This window comes from Hippocampus comes, unplaced genomic scaffold (assembly GCF_001891065.2).
Source record: "Hippocampus comes isolate QL1 unplaced genomic scaffold, H_comes_QL1_v1.1 scaffold132, whole genome shotgun sequence".
Taxonomy (NCBI): Eukaryota; Metazoa; Chordata; class Actinopteri; order Syngnathiformes; family Syngnathidae; genus Hippocampus; species Hippocampus comes.
Window position 1 is genome coordinate 4,810,950 of NW_017805467.1, and position 21,212 is coordinate 4,832,161.

General features: G+C 42.0%; 1 protein-coding gene and 1 long non-coding RNA gene across 2 annotated transcripts in view; one reads left to right on the top strand and one right to left on the bottom strand.

The window, feature by feature from the left end:
* Positions 1-11,251, bottom strand: part of raver2 (ribonucleoprotein, PTB-binding 2) — a 48,090-nt gene extending 36,839 nt beyond the window's left edge. The window contains exons 1-2 of the mRNA XM_019875178.1: positions 10,706-11,251; positions 3,932-3,998 (exon numbers count right to left, since the gene is read on the bottom strand). Coding sequence (XP_019730737.1) covers positions 3,932-3,998; positions 10,706-10,987 — 349 coding nt within the window. The 5' untranslated portion in view covers positions 10,988-11,251. The remainder of the gene's footprint in view (positions 1-3,931; positions 3,999-10,705) is intronic.
* Positions 10,076-10,888, top strand: LOC109518984 (uncharacterized). Its single transcript, XR_002168854.1, has 3 exons — positions 10,076-10,492; positions 10,576-10,708; positions 10,811-10,888. It is a non-coding gene; the product is annotated as an uncharacterized LOC109518984 (long non-coding RNA).
* Positions 11,252-21,212: the final 9,961 nt, after the last annotated feature.

Consider the following 21,212-nt stretch of genomic DNA (forward strand, 5'->3'; position numbering starts at 1 on the left):
TCTCTCTCTCTCTCTCTCACACACACACACACACACACACACACACACACACACACACACACACACACACACACACACACACACACACACACACACACACACACACAACTTAACAAGCATACGATTGAGGAAAATATGATGTGAATGTATGTATTTCCTTTGGGAAAACTGTTTTGAAATATGAATAAACTGTAGGTCTCTGTTCAGATTGTGTTTGACCTTAAAGGCTCCTCTATACTTGACCCTTTAAAACCTCTTAGTATTGAAACCATTGCCCCTCTTCTTGCTTCGGTGTGCTTTTGTGAAACACACTGGGGCTGTGCGGACTTCACAGCAATTATAAAATAGCCTCAGTCTCATGAGCACAGATGGAACATGCACTTCCCGCAAGAGGAATGACACTATTACAATGTGAGACAGTCTTGTCAGCAGTGTTTTCGTTGTAAACCACAACAGTAAAACGTCTTGACATTCATCCATCCAATTTCGTAAAAGCTTATGAAAAAAATCTCCAAACGTATCAAGATTGTTAAAATGACAGTTTTAAAGCATCTTTACGGACAAGAGAGTACTTCTAAATTATAGTCATATTTAAAACTAAATAAAAAAGATGATGAACCGAGAAAAAGATGAAAGGGAAAATCATCCTTTTTATCCATCCATCCATCCATTTTCCAATCAGCTTATCCTCACAAGGGTTGCGGGAGGTGCTGGAGCCTATCCCAGCCATCTTCGGGCAGTCGGCGGGGGACACCCTGAACTGGTTGCCAGCCAATCGCATGGCACACACAGACGAACAACAATCTACGCTCACACTCACACCTAGGGACAATTTAGAGTGTTCAATCAGCCTACCGTTCACATTTTTGGATTGTGGGAGGAAACCGGAGTACCCAGAGAAAACACACGCAGGCCCAGGGAGAACATGCAAACTCCACACAGGGAGGCCGGAGCTGGAATTGAACCTGGTACCTCTGCACTGTGCAGTCGACACGCTAACCACTGGCCCACCGGGCCGCAACTGTTTTTATTTTAGCTTTTAGCCAGGTTCAAATGCTATTTGCTCTTCAAGAACAGCACCATTCATCCTCTGTAAGCAGCAGCCCCTTGTCAATCCAAGAAAACAACTGGGTCCTCACTTTTATACGTCACAAAGTGAAGAGCCACTCGTGTACCGCCCCTGCAGACTAAACACACAGCCACTTCCCTGAGCAGCCAGCAGGATGCCCGACAAGCGTAATCCAGGAAAGAGTTGCTGTGAGCGGCCAACAGCCAGCTTTTAGGCAACGTCATGGAAGGAAGGCGGCAGCCACGCGGATAGAGGCGGGTTTTTAGTGAGTCTTATTTGCGGGTCAGAAAAATAGCCACCAAAATACTGTACATGTTAAAATGTAAACATCAGAATAAAATTTATGCTCCTACAAAGAGTATGAACATCATTGATACTTGCAAATATGCCTGATCGAAAGATGGCACATTTGATTGCTGCTTAGGTCCGTCGACTGCACAGCTATTTAGTAGCTGCCAAACTGCTCATTTTTCGTGTAGGCAGGCATCCGCTCCCATTTTCATGTTTTCAACATCATCACTTAGGTGCTACTTGTTCAAATCATTCAACAGGATTGTAGTCTTGCCCGCCTTTGAGGTCCTTCCACAGTCGGCTTTATTCACTCCATTCCTCTTACCAAGCAATGGTAAGGAAATTCTCTTGTCAAATTAGATTCAGCTTTGGAAGACAACGCCAAGTCAGGGATTCCCATTCACTCGTTGTTTGCCATCTTATTATTCCTTCTGTTTCCTGAACTAGCAAATCAAAGTCGAGGCCCAATGAGCTGGTGTGATGCATTAGCTCTTTATAGCTTATGTCTCCTAATCTAAGTGTGGTGGTGGTGTTGCTGGACTGGCTCTGGTGACTAAAAATAGTTACTCTGCAAGAATTCCCTGGAAAGGAAAACTCTTTTTAAGGGCAGGGGGTCTGTGCGAGGGTGCGTGCGCACACGAGCATGCATGCATGTGTATCTTATTGTGGCATTAGAAGAAAAAAAGAAAAATCCTGCTAAGAAATGTTACTTTGATTTTATGAACATTTTGAGAAATAAATTACAATCTACTAATGAACTGGGCGATATACAGTAGATTTGCTTAATGAGCAAACTCAGCTGACTTTATGCTCCCTTTCGACCTCATAGTCAAGGAAATCACCCTCACTGACTCTAAAACATAAAGGCACACACACACACACACACACACACACACACACACACACACACACACACACATACATATACTGTATACATATAAATAACAAATAGCCATTTTAATGCAGTCTACCTGTATACTGTCAAAATGTTTTCTTTCTCTACAGCAGGTTACAGGCTACTATGCAATGGTCCAACTCTTTTCTCTAAGTCATTCCCAAAGGTTTTGTTTTCTACGAGTGAGAGTTGTGGCGATATGTCCAATCAGTGCATTCACCACATATATGGTTCTACTCACTAAATTGACAATTCAGCTATTTGGTGATGAAGTCCCATTCCCACAACAAGCCAGTGGAGGCTTGGGGCAGGTCCAATTGTGTTCACAGAGGGGAATACCTCCTGCTCTCCTGCGAAGGAGTCTCATGGTCTCCCAAAGTCTTCAGTAACAACAGATAAAGTCACTATACAGTATTTCTTGCAAGTTGCTTTTTGGAAACAGAGCGGCGAGAGGGTCTGAATTTGGGTTGAACGATTTTCAGTACAAGACTAGATTGCAATTTTTTTTTTTTTTTTTTTTTTACAGAAACTACGATTTTGATTTGATTCCCAATTATTTTTCTCCAAATCAAGCTTCATGACAATTTTTACTATGTACGTTACTATTTATAAATATGACAGAAAATTCCGTCAAACCATCATTAAACACTATTACTCTAATTATGTAAGTACACTAAAGAGGCTGTGTGAGGGAGGCTATTTTTTAAAAACTGTTTCAATAAAGCAAGAACGACTGCTTTCTGTCATATATATGAAACTGATAAGAACACATATGTACATATCTAAATATGTCATTTTGGGTACCAGGTTGCCACGAATAGTTGACAAGTCACAACAACGTTAACGATCAAAATCGTGGACAATTTATTTAATAGTTGATGAGTCATTTTATATATTTATTTATTTATTTGATTCTTTGTGGTGGCCTGGTGAGTGACTGATGAGCGCGTCGGCCTTCCTGTGTGGAGTTTGTATGTTCTCCCCGTGCGTGCATGGATTTTCTTTGAGTTTCCTCTCCGATTCCAAAAACATGCATGGCAGGTTAATGGAACACTCGAAATTGTCCCTCGGTGTGAGTGTGGGTGGGAATGGTTGTTCGTCTCAGTGTGCCCTGCAATTGGCTGGCAACCAGTTCTGGGTGTACCCCGCCTACTGCCCGAAGACAGCATGCCCCGCGACCCTTGTGAGGATAAGCGGATCAGAAAATGGATGGGTGGATTATTAAGCATAGAGAAAGAGAAAATAAGAGTACAGCAAACAGTGACACAGTCAACATATACACCCTAGACTGAATAAACACCTAATTACAGTGATAAAGTTGCTAATATGGCAACCATGGACGGTTTGAAGAGCTTGAGCTCATCCTACTGATTAACTCGAAGTCACAAAGAAAATTTTGGCAGCAATGTATTCTCATATATGCATACTGATCATGCAACAAATTAATTGACTAAATACTTTTTGTTGAAATAAAGCCTGAAAACAAATTTGCTGACATAGGCCTGTCAAATTTTGGTTCACATTTGTGTTGAGGCAACCTCGAACATTTTAATCCATTTCAGAACATTAAATGGGAGCCAACATGAAATTGTTCGTTCTTCCTGTGAATGTGCCGTAGCTTGGACTACACAGGTATGTCTACAAAAATAAATGTATGTCTTGTGCGTGAGTTTTACCTGTGCCTTTATTGCGATCAACAAAGCAGTACTTAAGTTCATAGTCTTTCAGGATTTCGTGGACCTCCTGAAACAAGAAAGAGAACATTAGGCACACCATCATGAGCCAAGCAAGAAATAATAGATGACAATTAAAATATAATTAAGCATTTAAAACATTTAGCGCTCCTTGGACAGATCAGGAAAGTAACAAAAGGTAGTGGTTGAGAATGTCGCTAAACGATGACAACAACATGCAATTTTCTTTTTACAGTTCAACGTTTTGCACACAGTATAACCATAAAAACAAACAAAAAAAAGACCATTCGAAATCCAGTTGTTAGCGTTGTTTTCCAGCACTGCACGTTTTACTCTGTTGTCACCTTTTGAAACCTAAGCACTCGGATGGATTGCCACTGTGTTGGTAGGCTACAATTAAAAATCGAAACAAAGGAATGAAGTCTGCAACAGCAGAAGAAAGTGTCACAGCTGCTGTGATGGTGGGGGGGAAGAAAAAAAAACACTCAGTGCTATGCATCAGATCATTTACAAAGTGACAAAGCAATCGGCCGACACTACGTGAGAGCTTTCTAATATGTTCCTTTTTTCAAGCCCACAAATCAAGCCCACTCACAGCAAACAGCAGGCATGTCCATTTTCAGGACTGGCCATGTAAGGTAGCCCACACAGGCCAGTGGCCGGCTATTGAAAAATATGAGTGCTGACAGCAAGAAAAGAGATTGAGAGAGGTCAGGATCTTTTACTCATTGACACAGTCACAAATTTTGTGAGGTTTCTGTTGACCGTATTTTCTGGACTAAAGTCGCTCCTGAGTATATGTCGCACCAGCCATAAAATGCATAATGAAGTGAAAAACATATAAATCACACTGGAGTATAAATCGCATTTTGGGGGGAAATTGATTTGATGAAATCCAACACCAAGAACAGACATGTCATCTTGAAAGGCAAATAAGAATAAAAATAGAGAACGGGCTGAATAAGTGTACGATATGCTAACGTTACATGACGCATAAACAACGAACTGACAACGGGCCGGATATGTTCATGTAACATATTAAGAGTTATTCAGATAACTATGGCATAAAGAACATGCTAACAAGTTTGCCAATCCATCAGTGTCACTCCAAATCACTAAATCCAATGAAATCTTCATCCTCGGCGTCACTTTTCAAGAACTCCGCGAATTAGAAGATGCGGCGCTTCTTCTTCTACGTCGCTTACGTCAGAGACATCGTCAGTTGTTTTTATCAGTTACCGCCAAAGTGGAAATCATCAACATAGGCCAAGAGTACCCTCTTGTGGTTTAACGTGAAAATAACGTGAAATGTTATCATGTGTTAACCATTTCACACATAAGTCGCTCCAGAGTAAAAGTCACACCCCCGGCCAAACTATGAAAAAAACCCTGCAATTTATAAATTGGAAAATGCGTTAAATATTTCAAGTTCAGTTTACAGTGGATGAAATGATGAGTTAATGAATAGGCCAATAAGGATTTTCTAAGGCAGATGCCAATTTTTGACAGAAAAAAAATATATGCATAACATTTTTGGGAGATGAAGGGAAGCCAATGAAGCTTCAACATCACAGCCATCTGTGATGGTTTTCCAACACCCAAGAACCTAAACCACAACACTCACTGGGGGCAAAAACAGTTTGTCCCAAGGCCGCAATACCTGGAGACACAACCAGGTCCTATGACAAACTGGTGAGCACCATGGAAAGGAGAACTACCAACAATGCCCTCCCTCTACCAATGCCTAGAAGCTCAATCACCACCCCCTTTGTAAGAGCAGGACTACTCCCAGGTCCTCGCTGCCCATCTTTAAAACCCGCCTCAAAACTCACTTGTATTCTTTGGCATTTGACTCATCATGACCCAAATTATGATCTAAGTTCTACTGTTTGGTGCTCTCTACCATCTTTGTTACTGATTTGTTGCTTTGATTTACTGTTGTATATGTTAGTTGCTCCATGTACAGCACTTTGTGTGCAGCGATGGCTGTTTGAAAGTGCTCTATAAATACATTTGAGTTGAGTCGAGTTGAGCAAAACCATCCCCAAGAGCAGAAGTAATCCGCAACACTGCCCAGTACTGGACAATGCAGGTTGACTGAGACCAGAGACTCCTCTTCCACCTGAGATCATTTCAACCAACTTCAGGCCAGATCTGGTCTTGTGGTCAGTCAGTCAATCATTCAAACTTTATTTGTTGAGTGCTTTTCATACACGCCCATATAACTAAGTGCTTCACATTGTTCAAGATCACCCCCGATACCACCACCCACAACGACCAAAGCACAGTATATACACAGAGACAACATTAAAAGGCAAAAGAGGAATAGATAACTAAAACAAGAAGACATGGGTAGAGAGCATCTTGTGTGTAAAACACTATCTCATGGAGCCCTCTGCAACGAGACCAAATCGCAGGCCGCAACTGCCGGCCACGAGCACTGAGCCCCCAGTACACCGGTGTCGAAGGTGCCAGCAAGTACAGCAACTGGGGAGCCGAGAGACGGGACCATGGGCCCACCAGAGCTCCCACAGTAGAGGGCTCCCTCCAGGGAAACACGAGAAAATAAATGAGCACTGCTAAAATATACTTAAAAAATAAAAACCATGAAAAATTATTAAACTTGGAAGACCTGTTACTCGACAGACTAAAATATTTAATAAATCAATTCATGAAATAAATGACGTGCTTACCAGTCGACCATCATGCCGCTCTGTCTATCTATATAGGTTGTAGATCGATAGATAGAGTATATACTGTATAGTATATATACTATATCTATACAGTATATATATATAATGAATCCGCAAAACTTGAAGCGTGATGTGGTGAGAGATCACTGTATGTGTGTGTGTGTGTATATATATATATATATATATATATATATATATATATATACATACATAGACACATTTTTAAACTAACGCAGCTGAAAATTTGTTATTTTTGTTTTGTTCTGTTTTGTTTTAGGTCTTTAGTTATAAGCGGTTTCAGTTTCCATGGTTTCCTCTTTTTGGCCAAGAATGTGAATATCGGTGCATCCCCAACTAATACATAATATTATTCATATGGATTGCATATATTGCTTATATCAATGATTGGGCCTTCCAAAAATACTTGTTGCACTATTCTTTGTCATTTCTATTCCCCAAATGCTTCCTGTAATGTGGAGAGTCACAGATGGATCCGACACTAACTCAAGCCAAAACACACACGTACAGTAAATGAATAAAGCTCTCACTAATGGGGCAGCAAGTCTAAGTGAATAGCAGATGGAGTCAGGCTGAGGACGTTCACTCCATCAGACAGCTTACAGTTTATGGAGCACCATGACGAGATCCTTCCATAAATCAATAACCTCATGGTGGATTCTGTTAATGATGCTGGTTTTCTTTGTCATTTATGACCAAATAAACCCTTCAATGTCAATCATTAGAACAAAATTTGGTGATGCTATGTTATATTCGTTATTTTCAACACTGCTTACCCTTAACAGGGTCCAGGGGTGCGGGGGGTGCTGGAGCCTATCCAAGCTGACTTGGGGTGGAATGCGGACTACACCTTGAACTGGTCGCCCATCAGTCACAGGGCAGATATCGAGACAAACAACCATTTACACACACATCCGCACCGTCACTGAATGGGACTTGAGCCCAAGCTGCTTGCATCCAAGTCAGGCGAGTGTCCAATTACATCATCGGTGACTTTTAGTTTTATTTATTTGAGTAAATGGATCCCAAGGTGATACTTTTGTATATGACTGTAAAGCAGCAGTGGTTCAAGTCAAGTCAAGAATTAAACTAAATAAACATGCAACCAATAAGGACATGGTCAGTGGCTGAAAGAAGAAAAGCCGGTTTATCTATGTGCTAGCAAAACTATCAGAATACTCAACTTCTTTACAGGTGTGTTTTTTTTTCTTATTTCTGCACACACATTCACGCCACACACTGGTAGCACTCCCGAGCTTACTACCCCAGTCCTATCTTGTACCAATTCTGCTCTATTTCATCCTGTCCTTTTTGCTACTTGTTGCATCCCTTCCTCACAGGGCGTAGCACAGCCTTCCCCAAATTAGAATCCAACTCCGATGGAATGTTATTCTTATCATATACTGTTTTGTACTGTTACTGTTCTTTGCTGTTTTTGCTCTGTTCTCGTTTCTCTTTTGCTCTTCTAAAGCCTTATTAAGTCTGAGTGCATTTCCAATATACAGTCGTACCTCTACTTACGAAATTAATTGGTTCCTGGAAGAAATTTCCTAACAAGAAAATTTTGTAAGTAGAGACACGTTTTCCATGTAAATGTCCTAATCCGTTCCAAGACTCCCCAAAATTCAGACATAAATGTTTTCTAAAGCATAAAAATGCATCAAAATATGTAACAAATACATGTTACAATTAGATTATTGCACAGTAAATGAGAGTTGTGCAAAATGTAAAAAACAAAGAGTAAAGAATAAAAATGATGGTCATTTAACTTTTAACTGTGTCCTCATCGTTTTTTTACCGTCTTTAGTGCATGTTCTGTCTCAGAAGTGCTTTTTCCCGGCGTCTTGTAAAGAACTGATCTAAGGATGTTTGCTTTTGTCAGCTTTTAACAATCCTTCGAAAATGTCCAAGGCAAACATCAGCATTGTGAGCCATCGCCATACCGGTGAAAACTTTTTCTGGGTGATTCACATCGGAACGCCTCATGGCCCGACGAGGACACTTCATAGACACATATCTATTTATCTATCTACACACATAGACACATACAGTAGAGGTCCCTCTGAGCCAATGGGATGCCAGGAAGATGCTCGGGAATAGCCAATAGCAGAGCAGCTCGAAGTATGTTGTGTTCAGGAAACTGAGCTGCAAGTAGCAGCCTAGACTGTGTTTTTACCTTTCGTATCTTAAATTTCTTTCGTAACAAGAGGCAATATTTTCCTGCTGAGGCGTTTCGTAACTTCAAAATTTTGTATGAAGAGATGTTCGTAAGTAGAAGTACCACTGTAAATAAAAATCACAATACCAATCACCCCAGCGCAAGTATAGAAAATTCCCAACAGCAAAACACTTCTGGTAGAAAAAGGCATCCAGATCCATTATACTGCAGGACCAAGCAGCTACACAAGATCGGTTAAAACAAACATATCAATAAAAGAGAGAAACAACAAGGATAAGAGCTTGTCCCAAGTAATAGTACTGCAGCCAGTCAGTGACAGCGTTCAACATCAAAAACGGACCTTCTCCTTTAAATATTTGGACAGACTGAACAGTATGTGCACATTCAGCAGGGCAGACATCATGCCGCTCTGCTCAGGCTCCCGACACATATCACAATGGTTCTGACACACTGACATAGTGGAGAATGCAGACGACATTCGACTTGATCTTATCCCAAATTGTATCACAACAACTCCTCATGCAATTAAAACTGTTCTGCATGGATCAGCACAAATCCCAGCACACTGTAGCAACGATGGTATGCTGACATCCAACAGAAAAAAAACCATTAAAAAAAAAAAAATCAAAGATGAGAGCTCAATGTGAATACTGTAATTCTTGCAGTCCGATGCATGAGAGGAATTTCAGACATTCGTTTCACATCAAAAATGTCAAGGATGGGAAAAGTACAGCCCTGGGGGTACGTACATTCCACTTTTTTTTTCAGCCCACTTAGCATTTAGTATGACAGAGTCCTAAAATATTCTCTCCATTAATTTAGCCGACTTTTTGTCTTAACATTGGTTCATATAAAGAGTTCTTACAATTCATTAATCTTGTAATATAATTGTTTAATTCGTTGTAAATACAGTATTTTATTGAAATAAGAAAACAAAACACTACATCCATCCAGCCATCCATTTTCCAATCCGCTTTTCTTCACAAGGGTCATCCCAGCTGTCTTCGGGCTGTAGGCGGAGTACACCCGGAATTGGTTGCCAGCCAATCACAGGGCACACACAGACAAACAACCATTCCAGCTCACACTCACAACTAGGGACAATTTAGACTAACATAGGTGTCAAACTCTGGTCATGGAGCGTTGTCGTCCTCCATCTTTTCCATCTCTCTCTGTTGCAACACACCTGATTGAAGTAATCAGCTCATCAGCAAGCTCTTGAGAAGCGGAATATCAGCCTGTTCATTTGAATCAGCTGTGTTGTGCAACAGGGAGAAATAGAAAACATGCAGAATGGCAGCCCTCCAGGATCTGAGTTTGACACTCTAAAGTTTAGAGCCTAAACTTTAGAGTGTTCCAGAATCTGCCATGCACCTTTTTGGAATGTGGGAGGTTTTGGCCCATCTGTCCATTTTGAAAATCAAACGTGGTCACCTGAGCTAAAAAAATGTTATCACCCCTAAAGGTAACCATTGTTGAATTAGTTGTTTTAAAAACTGACAGGACCGTGCCTCATATGCGAAATAGAAGCCTGTGAAGTACATTACAGGAATATGAAAACTCAAGAGATGGGTGTGTGGTCGGGCAACCACAAAACGACTTTTGGACTAAAATACAGTTTTGGCACTTGTCACTCCCAGGCAGGCATTCCATGTAAGTACACGAACAAAATCTCAACATATCAGTTCTGCAATACGGACCTATAATAACATAATCAATGAAACATCATTCATCAGTAGCGGGACGAAAAGCGTCAAGTCAACTATTACGCACGCCCCATGGACGCACATAAAATCTGGAGGTCCAACTTGAACCGCGCCGCTCTACTTTGACTTCGTCAGCTGTCAACTTGAAAAAGTGCTCTACCTGGTTAGTCGTGTCGGGCGGGAGGTTCTTGATGAGTATTTTCCGCCTGTTGCTCAGCCCTTGTCGAGTTTTAGCGAGCCTCTTCTCTATCTCCTCCGGCTCCAGCTCGGGCAAGTCACGGAGGCTTGTCCACGGCTCCGCGGGCTGCGCTGACGCCGCCGCCGCCACCTCTTTATCCTCTGGCTGCTGGTTCCCGGGACTGTCCATCCCCGAGAAAAGTGCACTCTCCCGGACTAAAGTGTTGTGGACGCTTGGCGGCTGGATGGATGGCGCTGCCGCCATTTTGGATGAGTGAACGGGAAGAGCGAGAGACTGCGAGCAGGTGCCAAGCAAGTGAACTGCGCGGCTGTGTGTGACTGACAGTGCGTGTGCGTGCGCGTGCTACTCAGACAGAAAAAAAAACCACTCGACAAACTTGCTAAACAATAATTTATACAAAAATTGCAGTGCTTTATACGGTATAATGTACACGGTAATCAACAACAAAATGAACACAACAAAATTTGCTGGGTTGTATTATTTCATCCGTTGTAGGACCCGCCCGCCCCTCCCAAAAACATTTACTTGAATACCGCTGTATTGTAGCTTGTAAATATAAAAACAATAAAACATAGTAAAAGAGAATATAAAGAAGGAGACTGGTTTTGTCAAGCGTAATTAAGATGAAAGTGACGAGCGCGCGTGCACGCGAACACACACACGTACGCACACACACACAGACACAGTCCTCGTGATTTTGATTTTGACTCACCATCATAAAAACATTGAAATCAAAGAAAAATGCGGTATGTGCCTCAGGGTGCAGTACGTGTATGCAAGTACCTGTGCTGTGAATCTACACTCAGCAAGCATTTGACGAATATCCTCCGTGGGTATCATTTAAGCAGTTTAGACCTCAGAACGAAAAGTATTACACGTTGTAATTTTAAATAGAGAAACGCTTCGCTGTTAGAAACATTGACAATTTAATGCTAGTTATGGAATGGAAAAATCCTATTGACCGGCACTGAAAAATTAACATTAGACATCACCTGGAGGGCTTTATCTTCATTCTTCACATAACAAATATTCACACACAAACACTGTGGGAACACATACAATACAGACAGATTATACAAAATACTCACGTTGATGTTATTCCTTATCTGTGTAAAACAATTTATGTAAAGTTAGTCAGTTATTCTACTCTTTTAATCTTCATGTAAGTGAATCTTCATCGATACACCACAGGGAACCAAGTGCACAAAGAAGGAATTTATTTTTTATGCAGGATGTCCCCAAGATACAACCACAATAGGACTGAAAGAATAAGTTTGTGGGTACAAGCAGCCGAAATGAGTTTCTTTCGCAGGGGGCTTTCTCTTAGAGATAAGGTGAGAAGCACAGTCATAGACTGGACATGAACAGGATGGACTCAGAGACAAGCCAGATGAGGTGGCTCGGGCATTTTATTAGGATGCCTCCCTGGTGAGGTTTTCCGGGCATGTCCCAAGTTTGAATAAATGGCTAAAAAGTGCGTTGGCCATTGTGGCTCTCCTTTCCCACATGTCAGGGAATTATATTCAGTATACTGTACTGTAAAACCCCCAACAAACAATGACTTATAAAATCTGATATATAGTAGCAAAGCCATCTTTTTGATGAAAGGCAGTTACTTGGTCAAATAGACATGGGGGCATGTCACGTTAACACATTTTTCCAGGCAATATAGTTTCCCAGAAACGATCAAGATAAACCATATGGTATGATGTTAGAGCAAAAATAATTCAAGTCCATCCTTTTTAAGTGCAATTATCTTTCACTTGACGGAATATATTTACTAGTGTTACGTATTCAGAATACAACACGCACAAAAAATACGGTATTCAGTTACAGAAAAAAAAATCGTAATCGGATTACAGGTAGATTTAATAAAAATGGGCATTATTTTGCAGGACTGCAATTTCCACACCATCGGCTCGGTTATTTATTTGAGCCCTGAGCGTAACACGTTGATAAATTGTGACAATTAGTCTGGCTCATATGAGCCGCTTGATTCCACTCACGCAGCCGTTGCGAGCAGACAGGAGGTGAGGGAACATTCTGTGACGTGTCCTCCTAACACTGCCGGTTTGAAAGCAGGCGGCACAGAAGAAAGCAGAAAGTGGTGACCCGTTTGGAACATAGTCACTGAAAGACAAATTTATCTTAAATGACATTAACAAAGAAAAGGTGAGCTTTCGAAGGTTCGGCTACGTTTGGCTGAGCTAAAGCTGGTAGCCGCTGGTAGCCGCTAACATCAGTCAAGTGTTACCCTTCGTCACAAACCACCCACAGCTTTACTGTTTAAACACGACATAAATAATAAAAATCACCAAGCGTGTCTTTTTTTCTCTTTTTTGCAGTTGACGCCATGCATCGTCATTGTATCACAATTACGGTGCGCGCGTGTGTGTGTGTGTGTGTGTGTGTGTGTGTGTGTGTGATGGGAGCTGTGAGTTGGGGCTACCGCTATCAGCAGCAAATGTTGCCTTCATAAGCGTAATTTGTCCCCTTTCATCCTGATTTTCTGACTTCAGTCTTCAAAGCAACAACTTCATGAAGCAAGCAAATCTGTCTTCCTTCATGGGATGAATAAAGTGTCGAATTATCTATCTATCTTTATATTTTTAAATATGCATATGAATGGACAACAGTTATTCACTTATTTTCACTATATGCAGACCGGCCTGGCCTGGACCCTATCTCCATTATTTGTATTTTTTTTCCATTTATTGGCATATATGGTATTGGAGTAATCCCAAAGTAATTAAGAGTAATCATGTTACGTTTAATATTATTGTAGTTGGATTGTGTTACAAGCTACATTTTTTTTAACTGGTAATAACTGAGCTTGAGCATTCACAATGAACAGTAAAAGTATATTGGATTAAAAATGTCAATAGAAGTGACTCAGCCTCTGTTAAAAATATTGCAATTCAACAAATATTCACACAACACATACAGTCACATACTGTAATATTTGTAGTGGCACAGTAAAATGTGATGTCTTATCATCCATCATCTCATTCACCCAACAAAAATATCCACTTTGTGTTCAATAAACAAACCCAGATTTCAGACTGAGAAAGTACATTTGTGGCTAAATTTAGAGGAGCGAAGATCATTACTTTTCTAGAGCATTCATGCTTTTTAAAATATTTTTGTTGTTGCTGGTACCCGTGAAATTTTTATCATGAAAATGTGGTACCTTGGCTCAAACAATGGTTGTTTTCTTCCTGATCTGAGCAACACTCCCTTCAATAAAAGCCCAAACAAATAAATCTTATATGAAGCACATAGACTGGCATGATTTCAAGCAAGCTAGAAGCTCCCTCAATGCACCAGCATTGGAGAGCTAGAGCCTCAGTACGGTGGTCTCGCTGTCAATTCTGTTCACTCGAAACAGGTATTTTGTACCGGTCGCCAATCTCTTTAAGTTCCTGTTGGGTTGTATCAAATGTTACAAGAACCTATGGTGCACATACAAGTAAGGAAATAGGATAAAAAGAGCACCCTAGAGGATAGCTATACATCAATGTGCATGGTGGTGCCAGCTAGCATTAATGCTACATGACTATTATTAGCGCAACTATGCACTGCTGCGGCTCATTTATAAACGAGAAAAAGGGTTGTGTGCATCTATGATATGAGGGTACTCTTTTTTTTTTCATTCATTTTCGGAACCGCTTAATCCTTACTAGGGTCGTGGGGGGTGCTGGAGCCTATCCCAGCTGTCTTCGGGCAGCAGGTGGGGGACACCCTGAATCGGTTGCCAGCCAATCGCAGGGCACACAGAGACGAACAACCATCCACGCCCACACTCACACCTAGGTACAATTTAGAGTGTTCAATCAGCCTGCCATGCATGTATTTGGAATGTGGGAGGAAACCGGAGTACCCGGAGAAAACCCATGCAGGCCCGGGGAGAACATGCAAACGCCACACAGGGAGGCCGGAGCTGGAATTGACCCCGGTACCTCTGCACTGTGAAGTCGACGTGCTAACCACTGGACTACCGGGCCGCCATGAGGGTACTCATGCGAACCAAACTGTTTCAAAAGCTGGTCCACCCTTACGTGAACGGCGGGCTTAGTTTTTAGTGCATGCGTGAGTGAGTGCCAACTCGCAGATTGGCGAGTGGGCTGCGACATGCTACATGGCCACGATTTGTTGATATAGCAATTATCGTGACAGGCTTAGAGACACGCCCAGGTCCTTTGAGAGTTACACTCCAGGTCCAACTGCTCAATTCTGATTTAATGCCTATATATGAATTTTGTGACTGTCTATTTACTTGTATTTTTCAAATAACACATTTCCAATATGAATGTGTTTACTTGCACGGAACGTGAAAAACAACCTACATTCACAAATAATTAAATTGCCCTAAATAACTACGCAAATGAACCCAACACGGGCCCAAAATATACGAGATATGTGTCAGGTTCACATCTGAAGAGATACCATAATGCAAATCACTGACACCCCCAACTCATTTGTGCAGGCAGCAACCCCTCACTCTTACACCGCTCCTTTATTACATTGCCATTTAATGTTGTGCCTCTACTATGTGATCAATGTGATTGGAGCATATTTTGAGTTGAGGTTTTCTTAATCCTTTAGCCCAATTTACAATAATAACACATTTTAGACAATGTTCTAGACAAAAAAAAACGGCTATCATTGTGGTGGAGTCCAGTGATCACATTTCTTCCCATACTGGGAAACCACTCGAGCTTCCTGTTTACTTTTACCGATAATGTGACTATGAATGGTTGTGCGCTTCTCTCCTCTCGAACCATGTCACGAAGTGAATGCCAACCTAACAAGCAACCGAGCATGCCTGCCCACAGAGGGTGGAAAGCTGCTCCTGGCAAACACTGGGAACACTGCTTCCCCGCAGAGCCCTCACAATGTCTGTGCAGCTTCTGCAGGCTGTCTGTCTGACAAAAACACTTCAGAATCACACATTCACACTTATGTAGTCCCACTAACATGTCAGGAAGCACACTTCAACCCACTTACAAATATCTCCAGCAAAATTAGACCCTGGTCTGTTAAGAGATATTGAAATCAACCCCCCCCACCTTCCAGCCTCCATGTTCTCTCTCTGCCATCTGTGTCGAGTGTTTCTTGGCAGATCGGGGTCCAGACAATCGCAGTGGTTGGTGGGTGAACGTGACCTCCCGTTGCCAACTAACTGACCTGTCTTTGGACTGTTTGTGTTAAGGGGCTGGAAGAAGATGCAGCAGTCAATGGAGCAATGGTCAACGTACAGAGCCATGTTTCCACAGAGAGGGACAGATGGGTTTGATTCACCACAGTGCGGTTCGTAACAGGAAACCGTGATCATCCCTTTAGTTCCCAAAGTGCGGTGTGGAGGGTGAGTCAGGATGACTGCATGCATGTAAATCACCCATTGGATGATGAAATCTAACTACAGATGCGAAATAAAGTGATTGGCATCTATCAGTCTGAAAAGAGTTACAAAGTCATTCCTCAAGCTGTGAGCCATTATTCACAAATTGAGAATATACATGGAGGTGGATGAACTTTACCAGCAGTGGCCAGCTGACAAACATTACCCCAAGAACGGAGCAACGACTCATCCAGGAGGTCTCAAAGGAACCCAGGAACCGTATTGTCCTGAATATAAGATGGTGTTTTTTGCATTGAAATCTTCTTCTCCTTTCGGCTTGTCCCTTTTCAGGGGTTGCCACAGCGAGTCATTAATTTCCAAATAAGACTGAAAAAGTATGGGTCGTCTTATATTCGGGGTCTAGACTTTATACCCATTCACGACGCTAGATGGCATCAGATATAATTGAAGCGAATGCTGAACTTGACTCCCCAGGTCAAAGTGAACCCCTGTCACGAAGAATAAAAATAAAAATAGCGTTAGCATGAAGAAGAAAAATAAAAAATAGCGGTAAGAAAGAAAAGAGAAGAAAATAATAGAAGAGATAACAGAAAATGGAGAAACGTAGCGACAATCTGGAGAAAAGTAGGTCGAAGATTAGGTTAACCGGCAGCTGAGGAGAAGTTATGATGTAATTTACATTTCAAAAACCAGAAGTCATTCATTTACGAATGTGATTGCATTTTAGTTTACATATTTAAATGTTCAGATATTAAGATTTGAATGCTTTTTCTCTCAAATATATTGTTATAATCATTTGTTTCAAATGTACTGTAATTATTTTTGGTATAAAAATTAATTTGGTGTTCAAAAAGTCTTTTTTCAAACTTTAGTCTTGAAAAAGAGGGGAACGTCTTATAATCAGGGCCGTCTTATATTCGGGCCAATACGGTAATTGTCACTGACGGACAACAGCATTTACAGAGTGCAATTGATGGTCCATTCTTTCAAATCATATCTAGGAAGCAGAATGACACAAAAATCTCTTCTTCATTACAATTCTAAACGTTGCTTGAGACTTAGGTTTGTTCCTGCTCATTTGATAAATGTGTTGGACAAGACGGGTCTATGCTTGCACTTAATTTCATGAAACGATCAATGTTGATTGTATGTGAAAAAAAAAGTCTTCTTGGTTATGTTGGTTGCTTGCTATGGTGTCAAAGTCATTATTTTGGTTGACGTGTACTGTAAGAATTCAATAGTAAAGGCAGGTCGTTTTAGAGTTTTTGTTCGGATCAATTGCTAATTTGTTCTTCAGCCTGATGAAAATAGAAGGAGGCTCGAGTTTGAATGTGTGCAAAACACAAAACCCCCAGCACCACCACATCCACATCACCTGCCTAACACAGCTAATGTTGTCAATTAACACTAATCTGTTCATTTTACACTTGGGCAAGCACTCAAGAGACAACTATTTGTATGCAGAACGTTGACAAGTCCATTTTCCCCAAGATGTCACTTTTAAACTACATTCACATCTAACCGCTTGGCGAGTTCTCTCCTTTTTCTTCACAGGAATCATATATTGTACACTGCAATGGCATCCAAAAAGGATATTAGCGGCAAGATCTTGTGTGAATGCTGCTGACAGATTGGAGGACATGAATCATTGAGCAGTTGTTCTCTGACAAGAAGGCAAGGACTTGTCTGTCACACAGGCTGATTTTTTTGAAATGCATGAATCACTTCTTTAAGTGTTGAACATAATTCCGATGAGACAAGGACTGTTGTTTTCACATTTTCCCATAGGGACTCCGTCTCAAAACAAGAAAAGAAATCAAACAGCAAATCCAACTGAAGCTGCTCCAAATCACTATCCAAATTGCATCTCTGAAGGTGTTTGGGCAAATTAAACCAAATACAGTATAATTGGCTTACGCTGTACAAATGAAGTAGAAAAGCTTGTTAGTCCCTCACCAAATTTTATAAACCAGAGCCCTGTCGGTGTTTGAGCCTATCAGCCATTGAGTCAGAGCGTTTTGAAGTGGGTGGGAGTACAGAGTGGAAAATGCTCGCTGGGACTGAGAGCATGAAGGCGTGGGTGAGCGAAGTGGCACCTGGTTTGCGCTTGGTGGGCGTCGGGGGAAGAGTAGAGGAGGGAAAGAGCCCAGCGTGAACCCTGAGTGGCAAAGTGGTTCTTGCACGTAGGAGTTGATGGCGAACGTATCCGGGCTTCTACTTGCACTGTGATTGCAGACATCTCACTCGGTGGTCCATTCTGGTGAACTGCATCGGATGGAAAATTGGATTTGACAGAACTATGAACAAGATGACTTGCCAAGTCATCTTGTTCAAGTCTAAGTCAAGTCAAATCGAGTCTCTTCGAAGCCAAGTCATGTTATTCCCGTTTTTGGCAAGCAAGGCGCAAGTCCTAGAAATACCAACTCCAGTCTACCTACAGTGGGGGTTGGCAACCCGCGGCTCAAGAGCCGCATGCGGCTCTTTGGCGCCGCCCTAATGGCTCCCTGGAGCTTTTTCTAAAATGTTTGAAAATTGAAAAAGATGGGGGAGGGAAATATATTTTTTGTTTTAATATGGGTTCTGTCAGAGGAAAAACATGACACAAACATTCTTAACGTTTTCCAATGCTGCAGAAATGTGCAGAATAAATTTCAACATTTCTGTCAATGAGGATTTGCGTCATAGCCTGCGAGACACGTTTCTATTGGCAGGGCGGGATGTCAGTCAGGTGGCTGTTGTAAAAAAAACAGCAGTTCATATACAATTCACCGAGGGTACTGGCAAAGAATGGGATTCTGGGGGGCCGAGAGAAGCATTTTTAAACGGCACGTGAGCTATGATAGTTAACACGCTGCAAAAGTGCATCCCATGCCTCATTCATCGTAGCCACCATTATGGCTGTTGCCCATTATGGTATGCATGTGCAAGTGCGCGCGTGTGCGGTAACGGGTCGATCGCGGCAGGTTGGTTGATCGAAAAGTAGATATTCGGTCAAAAATGGTTGTGCACCCGTGCTCTCCAGATGCGCTGCAGGGAAAGAAAATGTAATCATGAAGGCTCATTGTGTATTTGTAGCCGACTTAGTCATTTAGATAGTAGGCTAATATAGCTCATAGGCTTTTATTTTTTTGCGGCTCCAGACATTTGTTGTTGGGGTTTTTTTTGGTCCAATATGGCTCTTTCAACATTTTGGGTTGCTGAACCCTGACCTAGAGTCAAGTCATATGACTCGAGTGCCCCGTCTATGGTGACAACCCTAATAGAGAATGCTCCTTATCAACGCACTGCATGCAAGACTATTCGCATGATCACTCGAGCCAGACGACTTTAGAAAAGTAGGGCTGGAAAATATGCTGCGAGTGCATGCCTGCTGTACTTGCTGGCAGAGCAGAGTGAAATGACCCAAGGGCTCTTGGACACTGCGCTCCGTGCTCTAATTTCATGTCTTTGCTTGGCAAAGTCGAGCGAAGCACTAGTGACAGCAGAAGAGGCAAGAACATTCTTTCGTATGGGTTCATGAGCATGAGCGCTGTAATGTGGGATTATTGTGCAGTCGCCGGGGTGATCCTTGTATCCACTATTTGGACGATTAACAGTATATCCGGTCTACAGTGGGAGAGCAAGGGGCAGTTTATCCAAGACCATTTTTAAATAAAGCCAGATAATTTTTTTTGCCCACTCCTTTGCGCACCAACAGTGTGTCAACATTTTGGGAAAATGCTGGCACCACTAAAGTGGCAGATGTGGGCATGCATGCGGACATCACATTCATTCATGAATACTGTGCTGGAACACAGATCTGTTGTTGTAAGTGTCAGAGAGAATGTCCCACACTGGTGTCACATTTCGCTAGGGGGCAAGGCAGAAATGTAAGGCATAGTATGTCCACCAAATTTACAAACACGCTGAATGAGTCCATTTCTTCGGCAAGAAAATGATAAAGCGCCCCTTTTTACGGTGAGCCCAGACTATTCTCTGTGGTCAAATTGTCGGAAGACTCGGAGGCAAGGCACCAAGACTTACGCTTATGCCCGTGTTTATGGCGAGCGCACTGGCACTAGTCTTCCACAATAGGGCCCATCCATTCATCCATCCATCATTTTTTTTTTTTTTTTAAGCCGCTTATCCTGAGGGTCGCATGCGTGCTGGAGCCTATCGGAGCTGTCTTCAGGCAGTAGGCGGGTTACACCTTGAATCGGTTGCCAGCCAATCGCAAGTCACACATAGACATAACCATTCACGCTTACAGTCACACCTAGGGACAATTTAGACTAAGAGTGTTCCATTAACCTGCCATGCATGTTTTTGGAAGGTGGGAGGAAACCAGAGCGCCCGAAGAAAACCCACACAGGCACGGGGAGAACATGCAAACTCCACACAGGAAAGCCGGAGCCGGAATCAAACCTTGCACCTCTGCACTGCGAGGACGACGCACTAACCAGTCGCTCACCGGTCCACCCAAAATAGGGCCCATTGAATTAATCTTCCCTTTCCAAAATAATGAGAATTCAATAAAATTCAAGTCCTGCATAGATGTTTTCAGCAAACTATTAGCATCGTTCATTCTCATATGAGTACAAAATAAAGGCTCTGTATTTACAACCGTGTTATTATTCTACTGTCAATCTTTCTTTCGGTTATGGGACACCCTCATGAAAGGTTTTACACATGAAAAGCCGGCATGATTTCAAAACCTTAGGAGTACAGTCTATCTTCTGAAAATTGTCAGATGTCGTACTTAGATATTGAGAAATTGCCTGGAGCTGAGCCTGGCCAACAGTGCTTGACAAGCTAATGAAATTTAAAAGACACTTAAGGAGTCACAGAGACTCGGAGACGACGCTACCCGCCTCAAGGATAAACAATGTGTTCATCACTAGATAGCTTACCTATAGGATATTTTGAGTGCTTCAATGATGAAAGTCACATGTAATATTTTGTCCAAAAATTCAATGTCCACAATTGGCCAAATTCTTTCGTGATGAAACAACTGAAACCCACCCAGTCAGCAAAATTGGTCTGGCCCAGCTCTGGCGCGGACACGGCACGACACTCGGCCCACATACCGCAATGAATGACGGTCCTGCAGTGGCCCGGGTCCGGCAT